The sequence below is a fragment of the Ptychodera flava genome, chromosome 20, assembly GCF_041260155.1.
Source record: "Ptychodera flava strain L36383 chromosome 20, AS_Pfla_20210202, whole genome shotgun sequence".
NCBI classification, from domain to species: domain Eukaryota; kingdom Metazoa; phylum Hemichordata; class Enteropneusta; family Ptychoderidae; genus Ptychodera; species Ptychodera flava.
The window spans coordinates 7,995,363-8,013,466 of record NC_091947.1 but is presented as its reverse complement, the minus strand read 5'-3'; the positions used below and the strand labels follow the sequence as shown (position 1 = coordinate 8,013,466).

Here is an 18,104-nt window from a genome sequence, read left to right as displayed (position 1 = left end):
GTACATCAGCCAATCGGAAAACTGGATATAGGCCATGGGAAAACTGGACATAAGCCAATCGGAAAACTGGACATAAGCCAGTGAAAAACGTCAAGCCAATTACAACATATTTCAAAATAGCCATGCATTCAGTTCAATTTTTAACGTGCTATTTCAAGTGTTAGCACAGATATATATATATATATATATATATATATATATATATATATATATATATATATATATATATATATATATATATATATATATATATATATATATATATATATATATATACCGTACTCTCTGTGCCCAAGTTCAGAGGTTGCCATAAAGCCATTATGGTGATAACCGGGAGGGCACATCGTATACATTTTGTGTATATATATATATATATATATATATATATATATATATATATATATATATATATATATATATATGTGTGTGTGTGTGTGTGTGTGTGTGTGTGTGTGTGTGTGTGGTGTGTGTGTGTATATATATATATATATATATATATATATATATATATATATATATATATATATATGAACAGTACAAGATTCACAACCAGGTGAACATTTTACACGACTAAATGCCTAATTTTCCTTAAATTTCGATTTACGTGTAACAAATATTAATATGTAATGGACATTCTCATTCACTTTCAAAATCCGTATCTGAAAATACCAACTTCGGAAATATTATCTGTAATTACAAACTTCCCTTAAAATGACATGTTAAACAAAATGAGTGCGAATATCTCTACATTAAGTAAAAACAGATAGTTCGCTACTATCAAGTCTGTACAAATCCTAATCAAAGATGCTATGTATTTGATAATCACACTAAATTATTTCACTCCACTTCACGTCGGCGCTGATTTATCATCCGTAATAATATAACTTATAATTTTATATCATGCATCGCATTATTCCCTCAATGAGAGACTTTAATGAATACCAAACACAAAGTAGAATACTATGTATTCTGTGTCGTAATTGAAACTTGCTCACTAAAAAGATTAATTTACATTAAATATAAGTGACAGGCTCACATATTTATGCTTATACCAATTACATACAACTATCTTATACGTAAGACATCGTGAAATTATCTCACTGGTCGATTGCTTTCTTCAGAAGTTCCGCAATGCTCTTTTCAGGGTTCATGAATAGTGCCATTGTAAAAATTTGCTTTGCTCGTATTTTAGGTTACGTCTTATGACAGGGAAATATGGATTCAAACTTTAATTCCAGGTAATTGTGTGTCAATGGAGTTTAGGAAATACGTATCGTATGTTCACCACGCCACGACTCATGAAGTTTCTGTCCTACTTTAATATACTTTGTCTTGCTTGTGACAATGATTGCAAGTATAGGCACATCTATTGTACTTTAGCTTGTTCAATTTCAAGCTCCCCTGAAAGTTACACGTTTGTTCATATTTTCCCGGTAGTTATATTGTAAATGGCAGACACAGTATGACAAACGGAGTCTTCATCCCAGTACTCGGCGTATTGGGTGGTGAATTGCAATGATAGAAACACCGTCAAGACAGAAAACACTAGGGTGATTGTGACGTTGTTTACAGCCGGCTGAAGGTGTTTTATCATTTTAAAACATGGCCAGTACTCGTTTTCACTTTGCAGGTATTCAACGTGGGCCATGAAATTTTTCCAAATGTAGTCAATGTTGAACCAACCGACCGCGAAGAACGGCAAAATGAAGTAAGTAAGTACTTCTACAGAAATTAGCATATTTATCAGTGTCGCGCTGGCAAGGTGACTCTGCTCCGAATAAATGACATAATTCCAAAATAAATGACAGGATAATTTAAATGCGTTGACATTCACCAGCAAAACTATCCAACCTGACATGAAACTATTGAGGCGGGAAAATTCAACAAAAGTTTCCATAATTCTCTGTCGACACAGGGCGTTGTTGTTGTGAGTTTCTTCGAGGAAGCGTGCCACTTTTTTCATGTCAGCTTGCATGGCACGGCGCATGAGCAGTGTGACGTACCAGAACGATGAGAACGTAAAGAATGCGAAAGTTTCTGTCACAAAGTAAAATAACCCCCAACCATCAAGGGATGGGCAGTCGGTGAAAACATGGTGCAACTCAAAAGAAATGTTCAAAAATAAACAGACTGATGCTGAGAGATGATAAAGATATCCAGCCCAGATGGAGTTACTCACGTCACTACGTTTTAAAAGTCCAACTACATGACTATTGGTCAAGGCATAGATGGCCCTGGTGCCATCTGGCGGGCACGGTGTGAAGAACGCCACCAAGCGGTAGAGCGCGATTGCTGCCACAGGTCCCATAAAGCTACAGTATGACATGATGTACAGAGTAAAGTGCTCGTTTCCCCATCGATGATAAATTTTATGTGACAAACAAACCGTTGATAAAGTTGCTAAAAAAGCCAACCAAATGACATAGCCTATCCTCTGTCGTTTCCACAACCGGGGTGTACCTGAAAGTCGAAGCATATCGTTTTGTAAAGGTAGGTAGTATGTAGGACTGTGGCCAACTGATACACACACTACGGAAGGCTGTTGTTGTCAGATTGAACGATCTGATATTTTCGGAGGGTGGCGAAAAACTAGGATGTGCAAGCTTTTGCTTTGTAAAATTTGAGATATTTAGGAATGGACAGGACATGCATTTTCCAGAACAATAATTTTATACACAGTTTTATAGCCATGATGCGAATATTACGTTTTGTAGAGGCAACGGTAGGGTCTGAACATTTTTTATAATTTAGCATAGTTTTACCATATTTGACCTTTTTCATTCTGAATTCTAAATCATGATTTCCACTTCTATCTTCTAATGGTTCATCCGCAAGAGAAGTAAAAGATACACATCAGTATCTCTTTACTCAAATGCAAGTTAACTAGGTACTAGGTACTCCGAGAGATGAAGAAACTTAAACTAATACACTTCAAACATTCCTGTGGAAAACATACATTAAATCAGAAATTGATTTTACCTTTGTACCTTGGTAACGGGGCAACACTCTCACAAATAGCACAGCTTGCATCCTGTGAATTGTCACCGAGGGATGGCGCCATTTTTATGTGATTGATACATCTGCGAAGCTTGGCTGATTCGAAGGGGAATCCAAGAAAAGCCAGGCTGAACCTCGTTATGAAAGGTGCATTCCTCTGTTGTTCGATACGTCCATCACTGTCATTAATACCAGGGATAGTTTCATAATCCATTTTGCTCTTAAACGTGGCCCGTTAACCTGTAAATTAGCTTATCTGTCAAACAGGATGGAATAATATAAGCACGAGTTAATGTAGTACCAGAGATAATCGTTCGAGCACATTCCAGGTAAATCTGTGTGCTTTGGCGGTTTCTTTAACACTGACGGACCAAGTCACTTGTACCATCAATTCTAGCTTTACTATGCGCAATAATGGAGTCTACTAGCTTAGAGTCGGTAATATAGACGAGTACACAAACTTCCCATTTACATCACGGACTGGGAACGACGAATGCGAAATGATGATAGCGCAAGCGCATACAATGTTTTTTTTTCAGTGGAAGTAAGAACAAACAAGAAGGGGCGTATTGTATTCAGCAGAACTTTGTCAAAAGGAATTGAAATTCCTTTTGAATTGAATTGCATTGAATTGAATTGAATTGAATTGAATTGAATTGAATTGAATTGAATTGAATTGAATTGAATTGAAGGAAAAGAAATCGGGATACGTGTGACACATGATTTCACACATAAGGGTCAATGAAAGATCGGTATAATGTGTCTTTGCGACCAGAAAAGGGATTGCCATGATGATTGTGGCCGGATAATACTGCAGCAATAGCTGCAAGTAAACTTTCTACCCATGCATTGGCTACCTAGATTTGCGAACTTAACATGACGTGGCGTACGGGTCATATGACCTCAAGAAAGTACAAGTGATCGTTCAAAGCAAACTAGAGACTTGACCAAAGGTCAGTTATGTCGCTAAGCCAACCCTTTAATTCAAAAATGACAAACTGCAAAAGCGCCTCTTTCCTAATGTCTCAATCCAAAGAAAAAATACAAGGCTTGGACAAATACGGCAAAATACGCCAAAGCACTAGTAGCTTCCGTTTTTCAAAACAAGGATTGGTGACAATGTCCAAGCTATGGGGACCCTTTTCATAGTATTTTAAGCGAACAACGTTTAGGAGAGAGAGAGAGAGAGAGAGAGAGAGAGAGAGAGAGAGAGTTGTTGTTGTTATGGTGGTGATGGTGGTGGTGATAAAGATGATGATTAGTGCTCACCTTTAGTTTGTGTTTACGACATGCCCAATAGGGTATAAACTAGATCATGATAGCTAACGTTTATGAACGGTGGAAGATGTCGGTACTCACCGTGAGAGTGGCTTGAGCTCGCCTTACTTCAGCTTTATGTAAGTGCGGTGAATATTTAAGTCGACTCGTTTCCAGCACGAAAATGAAATCAACACGGGACTTCCCGGAAAACCCTATAGTGTTTCAGATGAACGTTGAGGGGGTTAGGGGAAGCCCCGATTATTAAGCTGGTCATTCGTAACAGCACAGTTTGGTTTCTCCAACAACGGCAACCTTTCACTTTATAGTGCGTGAACATTAGCCCTATATATAACGATAAGCTTTAGGGTGGAGTCGAATACTTTAGTTTCCTTTATTTTCGAATACTTCTCTTGATTGCCGACATTGTAGTTAGGAAAGAAAATCAACATATCAATACATTAATTTTGAATCTACAAACAGTTGAAAGGGCTAGGTGTATGCTTTTTCGTTTTCGATTAGCAGCTCTTCTGCTTTTCCCTGTAAAGTTTCGGATGTGTTGACAGAAACTCCCCATGGACGTACGAAAGCACCATTAAATTTGCTAAATCATCTACATTTAGAAAGCTGTCATTATTTACATCCTTGGGGGTCGGAAGAATCAGAAAGGGGCGTCACTCAAGAAATTGAAAGCGACAGGGGGAGTTGCTGAAAATGTGAAGAAAAAGAAGGTGCTACTCAATTTTTAGGAAATGTTTTCAAACAGTTTTACCGTGCAAAATATATTGAAACACCTCTCAGATTCCACCATGGTGCATATCGATTTCTCGGAGTTTTCGATGTGGGACACTCCCTCTCGTGTTCTCCCCTTCGGGTGTCCTATGTCATTTTCAAAGAGTTTACTAAGTAAGAAACGAATTGACAACTCCTCTCAGAGTGCACCAGACTGCAACATTACCCACATCAATTCCTCTAAATTCTCGACGCGAGAGGAGGAACACCCCGTCTGGCACTCTCCCCGCAGCCTCTCGCGTATTCTCCCCTGTACTTTCAAATTCTTCCCAGTCAGCTATCATAGAGAAAACCCTGTCATGGTACCTATCCAAATTAAATAATACTGTATGGTTGAATACTGGTTATAGGGTAAGCTTTTATATCTATATTTTGTTATGACTTTAAATTTCATTTCGTTTGTTTCACCTTTTTTTCTGCCATCACGAGGCACTTGAACTGATGATAAGCTAGCAGGGTAAACCAGAATTTGAAAGATCTTTACTATTGCTGTATTTTTGTAAATCTCACAACTACATGTATCGATATTAAACTTTTCTAAGTTGGGGAGGGGTTCAGTCAAATTTTCTGTGTTAGAGACAGGGGTTACTCATATTTATCATGTTGGACCGGGGGGTTGCTAGCAATTTCGGAGTTTCTAATGTAATTCCCAGCAGGCCATAATTAATGACGGCTCCTTTATCCATGGCTCCGCGGTCGATGCGCTGATAACCATCTACTAAACAGCTTTAAGAAGAGCCAATAAGAAGGGGGTGCTGACTCACATTTGGTAGTTGGGTGAAGTGTTGATCATGTTTGATAGAGTGAATAATGTAGGAAAATACTGTAAGGTTAATGTTTTCACAAAGTACACAAGCCTTTTGCACAGTCCATGCTTGAAACTTAGGGCGAAAGGAAAGTATGAATACAAAAGTTTAGACTAGGCCGCAATCGGCTAGCATGATTGCTCTTTTAAATACCAATATCTCCAGTATCTCAGTCATAAATTGCGACCAACCTATACATCATATGAATCAGTAGTAGAGTAAACGTGACAACTGGGATGAAGTAAGAATTTTACACCCCATTTTATTCATTATCTACATGAAGCGAAGGAAAAATTAACCATCCATGTAACTAAAGTATAACCCTGACCTATATATGAACTCACGCATGCGCAGCAGTGCATTGTCCTGAACTAAGCAGGGAAATTCCCTGCTGAGTCACACACAACATGTTTATACATGTACGGGAAATTCCGTGTGAGTCATCACCATCAAACTAGCCTATATAAAGGCCCGTTGTCAGTCCGTCGCGGAGTCCAGCTGATGTGAATTTTTTCTACTGCATGACTGAGGTCTGAACTCGGAGTTCCTATCGGTGCGAACTTGTTCACCTGATAGATAAAATTTTAGTAATTTCCTCTGAACTTAAAATATGACGGAAGACCATTACTTCAAATAATATGAGACGTTTCAGATGAATGGTACTGATATCTAAAGTGTTCACTCTTTTATCTCTACGTACAAATGTAGTTCCTAAGTCGTTCTCTATTCTATTCCCACCAACAAAACATTCAATACTCATTTCCCCTCCCCGATCTTTATCAATACTTATGATAATATCACAAGTTGTTCTGTTATCTGTTTTCATAGCATAATATCCAACCAAATCGTCAAATTCATCTCCAGTAGCTAACTTTACACATCTAATGAGAACTGTACCATGTTGAAGTATTTTCATATTATCAGTCATCTGTTGATTTACTGTCTGTAAAGTGAGAACAGCTGCCTCATCACCGACACTTTTCAGACCCAGTTTCTTTAAAGTTGTGTCCCAAAATAATCTAACTGGAACTCCGCTAGCTGTATACGAGCAATAATTCTCCCCTCGTTTATCCACCTTCTTAGTGTATTATCTGCCTTCATTATTGTATTAAGAGGACTAATTTTAAGGTGAATTGGTATACCAAGAAGTGCAATGTATGGATTTGTAGGAGTAAGCCAACTACGAAAATCTAACAATTTATATTTGTTTACATTGCTATCAAAATAAATCACATTCGGAGTTCCTGGTGGTTCAGCAACACCTCCTGCAATTTCACTATCCAATATATCTAAGATGTTACGCGGCACATTATAAGGCATGAATTTCTGACTAGCCGAATCCCATGTCAGAGCAAAAGGAGTAGAATCATTCGAAGCCTTTGTGGCGTCAATTACAGTTTCATCAATGTCTTTAAGTTCGGAAAATTCTACAGCATGCTCGTGGGGTGGCGCCGCGGCATTGGCTAAAACGAAATATTTTTCGCGGTCTTTATAACGAAGGACGTAATCCTTATTATGATTAGCAGCCATCTTAGTATTATTGTTCACTTTAACATCACTTAAATCTTCAAGCTCAAGATTTTGCATACGAATTGTACCTAGACCGAAGCCACTTGGATCAGACATACTCCGTAGGGACCTATATACAGTGAAAATTAAAATAATACCTTGTAATATACAATACACAGTCATGGCTTCAGCTATAGGAATGACAGTTCTCGGTGCTGTACTAAATGCAACGGCATTCACAGGAGGAAATATTATCGGACAAAAGCTTTCTGGGAATGGTGAGGCTCTTATTGAAGAGAAAGTCCGACATGATAAAGCATTAGAAAAATTTGAACATGATCGCAACGTCTGGTCAGAAAAAAGATTACTACAGGCTGATGGGAAAGAGAAAATCAAGCAAAGGACGCACATGCTGCGGCAGAATTAAGAGATACAGATGCAGAAATCCTGGAAGAAGCAGAAGCGGTGCACAAAGCAACTCTACGTCAGGCCGTTCCGAAGGAGCAGTTCAATTCTCAGATTATTATCAACCCAGCCTGAGCAAAAGAAATATGAGATGATCTATATTGCTGGGAGGATTAGTCGTGGGATGGTTTATCTTCCGATAGGGTTCCTTCGGAACGCACCGGCCCCGCTTCGGGACTACTACAGCAATTCAATACAAAAGCTAATTGGCCAGTTATTGAAATCGATCATGTTCCCATCCTGATCTGTTATCCAGATACGCATTGAATTCATGTAATCTCCCCCTTTTCTCAATGGCATAGAAATTGCTCCGTTTTTAAAATCGTAAGTAACCTTTTCACTTATTTCTCTCGTATCCCGGATGGGAAGTATTGTAAACAGTTCGATACTTTCCCCTGTATGTATCCTCCGGAGGCACCCGAACCAAATGAAACATAATTTCCAGTAACATCGACTACATCTGAATGAACTATATATTTAGTGACTGTTAAGAAATCCACTTTCTTCGGACTCATAGTACTTTTTATAACTGGGTTGTCCTCTGGCTTATCTGAAAAGCCAACGACGTTGGCGAAGCTACCTGTGGCATTGAAATAGACTTTAATATCTTTAGCCAAAGTTAGATAAACATGGTTTGTCGGCAGATGTTTTTCAAAATTAATTTTTTGCTTCAACCCGATTGCTTTGTTTAACGTATCGATATTGTAGTTACCTGGACGTATTGATTTAGTCTTCTTCGGTTGGTCACCTTCTTGATATTTATTACATTATTCGTCGATGTTATGTTATGCCATGAATTATATAGTCCGCACTCTAGCAGTCTTATCTTCGTAAACTGTGTCGTGTCAATGCAAGGGTAAAAATTAACAGTGACTGGTTCACCTGTTTGGCTTTCAATCCAAATGATCATTGTTGTGCGCTGTATATATTACTAAGTATAAATGTTCGATGAATATTATTATTACGAAGTATAAGGTTCTGCAGGAATAATATTTTCTGTTCAAGGAGATCTTTGGTTGCTACCGCGGCAGCAGTCGCACCGCCTAATTTTGCCAATCGAGTCAAATTTGGACGACTTGGATCGCCCATCTATTTTCAGAAATTTGCTGGAGATCATAAGATATCCCATCGCAAGTCCTGCGATTACAATACCATCGTACATTGTGTTTACAACTGTTTTAGTATCCATGATTGCTGACTAGTATATAAAATAAAAAATAAAAATAAAAAATATGGGGAGTTAATCCATCTCATACAATGTAGAGGAGCTGGAAACCTCTCCCTCCCCTCCCCTCTCCCTCCCCCTCCCCTCGTCGGAACTGTTCTGGATGGAGCTGCTACGTGCTCTGTTTTTTTCGCTTTCTGTGGAGGATCTTTCCGGACGGAACAGGGGGTATGTCGAGCACGCCCCCAATATAGTCCTAATGCAGTCAATGAAACTCCCACAATTCCTAAAACAAGATAACATTTATTATACCAGCGTGAATTATTATCACACTGTTCTTTCATTGTAGGCGGTAGGCTTATACAGTTTGTCGCTACCGCATCACTCCCCTCCCCTCCCTCCCCTTCATTGCTTGGCGTTTCTTCTCCTTGTTTTGCCTGTTCCATTCCGCTAGTCGCTTGCCCGCAGCAACTCTCCCTGGATGCTTCGGCGGTAACGTCACTTTCTCTATGTTGCGCTGTGTCGGTGGTAGAGTCGTTGTTCCGTTTGCGGTGTGGGCTCGTCGGTGGGGATTCTGACGGAGTCGTTTGCTGAGTCGGCGAAGTTGAATCCATTTATTTCAGGTACTATATTAAACCCGATTTTTTAAAATTTAAATGTTTACCTGTAATTAAACCGGTGGAAATTAGAGCAAGTAGGGGCCCCCACGTGTAGGCTATCCGTCCTGATAATCGTTTTATTTCACTGTTTAGAATAAAATCCTTTTTAAGATCAGTGGCATAGTTATCTCGGTCATTGATTGGAACTACCTGACTTATTGCACGGGCTCCTAGATCTATGAAACTTTGAGTGATGGTATACTTATAAGAGAACTGTATTTCGCTTCGTACATTTTGAAGGCTCGTGTTATGAATTCATCTTTCCACGTTTCCACTTCTCTAACTGTAATCTCCTTACCAAAAAATAACTTGCTTTGACCACTTGCGATGACACAGAGTATTTTTTCACGTTTTGTCTCTATTATGGATTGATTATTGTCCGAAGGCGCCGAAGCCCCTTCCGTTCCGATAGGGGAACCGTTCCGGTAGGGCGCTGTCATATTTGCCGCTGCCGATGACTTTATTAAATTCTCCATTGTTTGCAGTATGTTATCTATTCTTAGTAAAAAATAAAAAATTCGTTTAAACCTGAATCCGAAATAAAGTATTAACATGGTCTGGAATGTTAGTACAATTCCGAAGTATGGAAAATTCTCCTCCATTAAAATCTATCTGTATATAGAAACACGAATCATGAGTACAGACTTATTCCCAGTTGCTTTTCAATTGAATAAGACGAGCGTACCGACAGTACAGCATGCTGATACCCCCCCTTCCAAACCGGACGGGGGAATAAAACCTATTCTCATGGACTTAGAAATATATGTAACGCCGACAGATAAATTTACTTTTCATCCACGGGATATATTTAAAGATAACGTAATCACTCATCGAACAGCTAAAGAAAGTAATGTCTGGTTGGGCAGTCCAAACATGAAATACTGGGACCAGCAATAAATTTCGCCGTATGGTGCAGCACTACTGGTTGTGGTATATCATTCGCCCATCTCTTTGATAAGAAATTTCCACCACAAATACGATCATTCTGCCGTTTCCATGTATATTTTACAATACGTCGTATCCTTCATGAAATGGGCGTTGCACTTCCAGACGATACCCCCACCTTCAAAGCGGGCGACAATCCGTACAATCTCGTCCAATATGAACTTCTCTGTACAGAATTTGGAAATATAGCCCAACGAAGTCCGACTTTCGATATCGAAAAGGTCAAAATAAAGGTCTTGGTTATGGATATGAATATTACACTAATCGTGGGCCTGTTCGACAGCCAAAAGCGATATACAACGGTCGGGACTTTTTCCTCTCCGCCGACGGAGGCGTTTTCTATACACATACCATTTTTGGAAAGAAAAAACATGTACTGCCCGACAAAGACAGACCACACTATTATTTCTTCCGAAATGATGGATCGGAGGGACAATACAATAGTTTCATTCCTCTGAAGGGAGACTCGGGACTAACAAAGGCCGGTCTCGCTCGCCTCAACGAAAGTCTTGAAGCCTACGTATATTGCATACTCGGCGCACAAGCAAATATTCGCAGTACCATAGTAGGTGATACTGGCAGTGCACAGCAAGTAAGAAAAGAATTCGGCGTTCTCCTCGAAGATGAAATTCGTAATACCGACAAAGTAATCAGTTATCGGCGATATCAAGACACAATAATGAATACTGGTGTCAAACTTGATATGGCAGTTCTCGCCAAATTTACTTCTCTTACCGTCTTAGATGGTCATCCTTTGGGCCCGGCAATCTCGGGTTATAATAATGAATTGCAATACGCAACAGAATCTATGTCCTTCGGGGTGAACGGTGATATAAACACGGAAGTTCGAGAAAGTGCTGTACACGAGATGGAAGGAGGGGAGGAGGGGGGGGATCCTGTGAAGTGGCAGGACGAGCCCGGAGGACCACCACCTCACAATGACACGACTCGGTCCCCGAAGGCGCCTTCGGAACGGGCAGCAGCAGTGACCGGCGCAGACCCTATTCATGAATATGGTAAAATTGGTTTGTTATCTTTAGCAATATTCATTACATTAATGTACAGTATATAGATCCGATCCGATGGAAATGTTCGCAACCCCACCATTCAACATGATTGTAACTGGACCGACAAATTCTGGCAAAACGGAATATGTAATGGATCTCCTCACCGGTCCGTACCTAGGAAAATTCGAATATATAGTTTTCATTTGTCCGACATTCATGAACAATAAAACGTATAATAAAAAATTCATTTTCACCGATGACAATGTGTTTGTGTTTCCAGTCGGACTCGATGCTGTGGATGATACACTAGCCTTCGTACGGAACGAATGGGCCAGTACAAACACTTTAATAGTACTCGACGACTGCGCTGCGTCCAAAGATATGAAGAAGCGCAGTGACGTTTTAGTCAAACTTGGTTTCAGCGCAAGACACGACGGACTATCTGTCTGGGTTCTGACTCAGCAATATACTAGTATTAGTAAACCATTTAGGGAAAACATACAGATGTTAGTACTTTTTTACACACCGAGCAAGACAGATAACAAGACTATTATTAAAGAATATGGAATGGAGGTGTCAGAACGGGAGGCCACGGACCTGGTCAGACAATTGAAAAGTATGCCATTCAGTAAACTAGTATTTCATTTACGGCATCCGTACGACATAAAATTTTTCGTATAATATAGCAATTATGGAAGCTGAAGCCGAAGGTACTCTTAGAGAATTATATTACAACCCGAAAACTGGTTTTGGAGGTGTACAAAAATTGTATGACGCAGCACGGGCCAGCGGACTCCACGTCACTAAGAAAGAGGTGCAGGAGTGGTTAAAAACTCAGCTAACTTATAATCTACATAAACGGTACCTCGTTCTCGTGGCGCGTTCCGGAGGGGCCGGCGCGTTTTTGTAACATCGATAGACTCTCAATGGCAAGCGGATCTCGTGGAATTCCCTCCCCCGTTCGCAAAAGAGAACCGTAACATTCGATACATGCTAACAGTAATCGATGTGCTCAGTAAATATGCATGGGCCAGGCCGATACAGTCAAAAACGGCTGATGATACGTTACAGGCGCTACAAGACGTGATTAAGAAATCTGGGAGAAGGCCCGACAAACTTCAGACAGATGAGGGGCGGGAATTTACTAATCGAAAAATGCAGGGGTGGTTGGAGGAGGCGGGAATTCATTGGTTTCACACCTACAGTGACAAAAAAGCTAGCGTCGTTGAACGTTTTAATCGGACTCTTAAGACGATGATGTGGAAATACTTTACATATAAACAGACACGTTCCTGGCTTTCTATTCTACCAGAACTTCTTGAGAATTACAATAACACCGTTCACGGAAGTATCAAAATGAAACCCAGGGACGTAACAGAGGAGAACGATTGGCAGGCATTTTATACACTATTCGGTCCTGAGTTGGCAGCCGGGGGAGCCAACCCTGAATTCAAGCCGGGAGAACGGGTCCGAATTACAAAATACAAGACCACTTTTAAGAAAGGATATTTGCCAAATTGGACAGAGGAGATTTTCGTAGTTTCAAAAGTTGTGTACGCAGCTGGCTTGGGAACACCACCAGTTTACAAAATAAAAGATCTGAATGGAGAGGAAATACTCGGCACTTTCTATTCTGATGAACTTCAGAGCGCCCGGGGAGCCGACGAGCTGTACAGAGTAGAACGAATTTTGAAGACGAAAAAAATTAGAGGAAAGAAATATTATCTGATAAAATGGAAAGGTTATCCAGAAAGTTTCAATAGTTGGGAGCCAGAGGAAAATGTTATTAGAACTTCGTAAGTTCCTGTGCTGGTACTTGTCAAGTACTACGTAAGTTCCTGTCCATGGTACTTGTCAAGTACTACGTAAGTACTAACGTAAGTATTTACGAAAGTTATTCAATAAGTACCATGGAAAAGTCTTAATTTCTTGAAAGCCGAAAGTGTCAGTTTACCACCCCACTTCCACCCCCCACCTGGCCAAGTATTTATCATGTACTGTCGTAAGTAATGTTCACTTACTGCATCTTTTTCGGCCGTATGTGGATGAGGTGGGGGCCCCTCAGTTCCTCCGGAGGCACATATTAAGTTTGCAAGATCTTCAAAACGACTTCTCATGTTACCACAGTCCGTTCTTTCGAGTCCCCCTTTTTCAGCTTTATCTATAAGTTCTGGTTGAAGTATAATGTACACAACTGACATAAGCCATAGACAAGTAACTTCAAAGTCCGGTGTTACAGAACCGTAGGGTTCTTCGGCATCATATCAAGTGCTCGTAGGTCAAACGAAGCATTATAAGCACACACAGATTCACAAGCGTTAAGAAGTTTGTGTAGGTTCTTTAGTGAGACTCGAGGTTGTTCTAGTTGTTCTTGACCAGGTGGGAAGTACGCTTTTTCAAGTTCACCTTCGGAAAAACCGTCTATTAAAAATCCCTGGCTGCCGCTATCGCGTGCCGAAGGGCTGCCCCATGCAATTCCAAAGTCAAAAGCTCGTGGATATTCTACTGGTCCGACTGTCTCGGTATCAATTGTTGGATTAAGTATATTCTTGAGAACGAGGGGGGTAAGAGTGTTCCGAATTACCAAACATGGAAGTCTGTAGTCGTGGCAAATTTCTAAGAAAGTCTGTTTGAACTTATTGTGAATCTCTTCTAGTTCTTCTAAGGCGGTACCGGTTATTTCGTACGACCTGGCTCGAGTCAACACATTCCGCCTGCAATAATCCCAAGGCATATCTTTGAATATGATAATGAAACTGGGTAAATGGTCAAATGCTCTAGAAACAATCTTTTTTTCTTCCGACTCCGTGGAAACACCCGGATTCTAGAAAAAGTTAGATGTTGAATTATGGAAGAGTCACAAATAATGTAGCGTTCCGAAGGAGAGGCCCTCCCAGCCTGACATTGTAAACTAAGAGTATGTTCTATAAACTGATTCTGAAAACAGCAATCGAAACGGGGGTGACACGCCCATTATAAAAGTCGGCAATGTTGCTGGAAAAACTAGTGTCAAATTCTGGTACGTGATACACCTCCGGTCCCTCCGCCAAATTTATTGCATCGTAACTCTTACCACTTCCAGTTGGTCCATTTATGAATATGTATGACATTTTGGGATACTATATCATAGAAATTTTTTTAATTTTTTTTTTTATTAAGATATATACTATAAGACAATGACAATCCTTTCTATTTCAGATGCAATAAAAATACTTGAAACCGAGGAGAAAACATCAAAATTGATGATGGAGGCAAATTAGTATTTGGTGAATATGTAGATCCTTTCATATACGTAGACAGTGAGCTAGAAGTAGTTTTCAACATCGGACCTAAGTACGGTTCTAGAGATCCAGCTACATGTGATGGGGTGTGTGTCAGTTGGCAACTTAGTCTTCAAAAGTTTACTGATTTAATAATATTCCGTACCCTAGGTGAAAGTTTCGATGCATCTACTGCTAAAAGTTATGCTCTAAGCCTGGCCGCTCACTCCAAGAATACTATCGGAACCGTCACCGAAGGGATTCCTGTGGATTTTACAATCCATCTAAAGTGTATCCGAAGCGAGGGAGCGAGGCACAGCCGGGCATGAGGTATTTTAAATTTCAGTTTAAAAGAGGGAGAGGGAGAGGGAGAGGGGTTCACGATTTCGCTACATGTATTGATATGGTTCAAGAAATTGACTGCGGTTTTAAAACAGTGAGTCCGTTACTACCAGTCCGAGAAAATCTGCTATTGTACCTCGTAATATCCGAAAAGGTAGTAAGATAGAATTCTTAGCATTTAAACCGCGATTAAGTAAGCGTGGCCTTTCTTTCACTGTTGAGAGATTAATATTTTGTGCTGCGCCTAATAAACCAGAAATTCAAGATGTGGAAGAACTAGTCGACTTAGAAAGATTAGGTGAGATATATAAACAAATAAATGCTGACAAAAAATTATAGTGGATTTTGATGACCTATCATAGAATAATTATTTTTCATTTTAAAAATTTTTAGGATAGTATATATCATAAGATTATTATGGCCCGTCGATTACATACAGCATTCAAGGGAGCAGTTTTACGAAAAGAATTTCCTGAAGTCAAGCGAGTCAAGGATATCGGGGAGCTGGTGGATATTGAAGGTATGGTCAAAGAAACGGAACGAAAGATGTACTCTGTTTATACCGAAATGGAAGTCAAATTATCGGATCCGAAAACTGGTAATACACAACCGCGTTCATTGTATGTTAAATTAAATGATACATACACAAAAGATGTAAGAGGATCGGGATCGGATGTGGGGCAACAATTAATAGATCGCTACGATCGTATGCTTGATACAATTGAAAATGTTGAGGGTTCTGGTCTCGTTCTCGAGGAGATACTTAATTTTGAAGTAATTCTAGTAGAAGTTTTACTCGGGGCTGGGGCTGGCGCAGTCCAACTTCCCAGATGGTTAAAAAATAAGCATTGTGTTAGCGATCTGGTGCTACCTTCGGGCAGCGAGAACTGTTTTCAATACGCCATCGTAGCAAGTTTAAAGTTGACCGACCCCGAGTTTCGTGAAAAGAAATGTGGTCAGGTAAGGAGAAAATGGAATACGTACGCCCCATTTATGGCTGACTACTGTTGGGAAGGTATTCCCTTTCCTACGCCCGCCGATCTGACTATATTCAAGCGCTTCGAGCAGCAAAATCCAGGCATCAAACTTCAAGTATTTCAGATCTACGAAAATGATCCCGCTCCCCCGTCCGACATAACTGTGTTATATAGTGCCCCTGGCGGAGCCCTGACGGAACCGTTCCGATAAGGGAAGGTGAAGCCCGTTCCGAAGGCGAGCGATAGGAATCAAATAGCAAATATCTTACTGATAGTTGGCGAAGACGGCGGCCGTTCTCACTTCGTACCAATTACTGCGGAAAATCGCCTTCGTAATTCTCGTACTAATCGAAAGAATGAGCGCAGACGGAAGTGTATTTGTATGGTTTGTAAAAGAGGTTTTAAGTCAACAGAAGAATTAGAAAAACATCAGGTATACTGTGGAACAGACACTGCCCAGCCAGATTTTCCTAAGGAAGTGTGTCAATTTGAAGGACATCGGAAGAAGGTTCCTTCTCCCTACGTCGTCTATGCAGATACTGAGGCAATTATTGAGAAGGGGACCGGTCGACATATTCCAATTTGTCTTTCGTATGTTATGGTGGAACGGGGGTGGGGGGCCCCTTCGGAACGGCGACCACCCACTGTTTATGGTAAAAGAACATTCACGGGGCTCTCCTGTGTTACAGACTTTCTGAAGGATATGAAAGAACGGGCTGAGAATTATTCGAAATCGTATTATTTGAAAATAAAACCGATGGGGGATCCTTCTAATTACCAGCGTGACGGATGTGATCCAGTCTGTATTGCATGTGGAGAGCCGGCAGGATACCGAGTAGTGAAGGAGGAGGCGACCTTCTATTGCGAAGGATGCCGGCCGTCGAGAACCATTCCTATCTACTTTCACAACCTCAAGGGATACGATGGTTCTTTTATTTTGAAAGAATTACATGAAATCGACGCCGGAGGGGGACCAGAGCCTAAAATTATAGCTAAGACGAGCAATGGAGGAATTATGGGTCTCTCGAAAACATTTATTTTTCACGCCTCAATTGTTGTTGCCGGAGGGAAGAGGGAGATAAAGAGACGTTTCTTTTCTATAAAGTTTATGGACAGTGCTCAGCTGATGATGGGGTCATTGGCGAAGTTGGCAAAAACTGTGCCGGACCACGGATGGACGGCAGTACCACTTACGTACCCGGACATTCAAAGGGCGAAAGGTTTCTTCCCCTACGAATATTTAGACTCGGTTGACAGACTGGGAGAGGAGCAGCTCCCGGAGAGGGGGGAATTTTATAGCGAATTGACGGAAGAGGGGATTTCAGAGTCCGATTACGAACATGCATTAAGAGTATGGGACGAAGTTGGATGTAAGACGATCCGTGATTATATGGAATTCTATTGTGAGACTGACGTTCTACTTCTTGCAAATATATTCGAAAATTTTCGTGACACATGTTTAGAAGCATATAAGTTAGATCCAGCCCACTATATGTCAGCGCCTGGCTTGACATGGGATGCTATGTTACTTTACACGGGTAATAAATTTGGGCTCATTCAAGATGCTGAGCAGATGACTTTCGTACAGAGGGGGATTCGAGGCGCGGTATCAGCCAGTGTAATATTCATTATTACAGACAAATCATCCTGCTTACGTCGCCGCCGGCGGGAATACTTACGTTAGTTACGATCCGGAGAAACCGGTGACCGAAATAAAATATCTCGATGCAAACAATCTCTACGGCTGGGCAATGAGTCAGGCAATGCCTACGGGCGGACTTCATTGGATGACGATGGAAGAGTGGGAGGAATGGGCCGCCGAGGGGGGAGCGGGGGGCGGAGCTGGCGGAGCGTGGGGACCTGGTTCCACCTTTCCACCAAGTTTTCTAGAAGTAGACTTAGAATACCCAGGCGAATTACATG

The 18,104-nt window shown here is 40.7% G+C and overlaps 1 protein-coding gene across 2 annotated transcripts in view; it reads right to left on the bottom strand.

Moving 5' to 3' along the window:
- Positions 1-535: 535 nt before the first annotated feature.
- Positions 536-18,104, bottom strand: part of LOC139119909 (uncharacterized) — a 39,008-nt gene continuing 21,439 nt past the window's right edge. The window contains exons 1-3 of one of the 2 annotated variants that reach the window (XM_070683866.1): positions 4,357-5,291; positions 2,980-3,253; positions 536-2,460 (exon numbers count right to left, since the gene is read on the bottom strand). In XM_070683866.1, coding sequence (XP_070539967.1) covers positions 1,421-2,460; positions 2,980-3,211 — 1,272 coding nt within the window. In that variant the 5' untranslated portion in view covers positions 3,212-3,253; positions 4,357-5,291 and the 3' untranslated portion in view covers positions 536-1,420. Of the gene's footprint in view, positions 2,461-2,979; positions 3,254-4,356; positions 5,292-18,104 lie in introns of those variants that run through there. The other variant, XM_070683865.1, reaches the window with a different exon arrangement.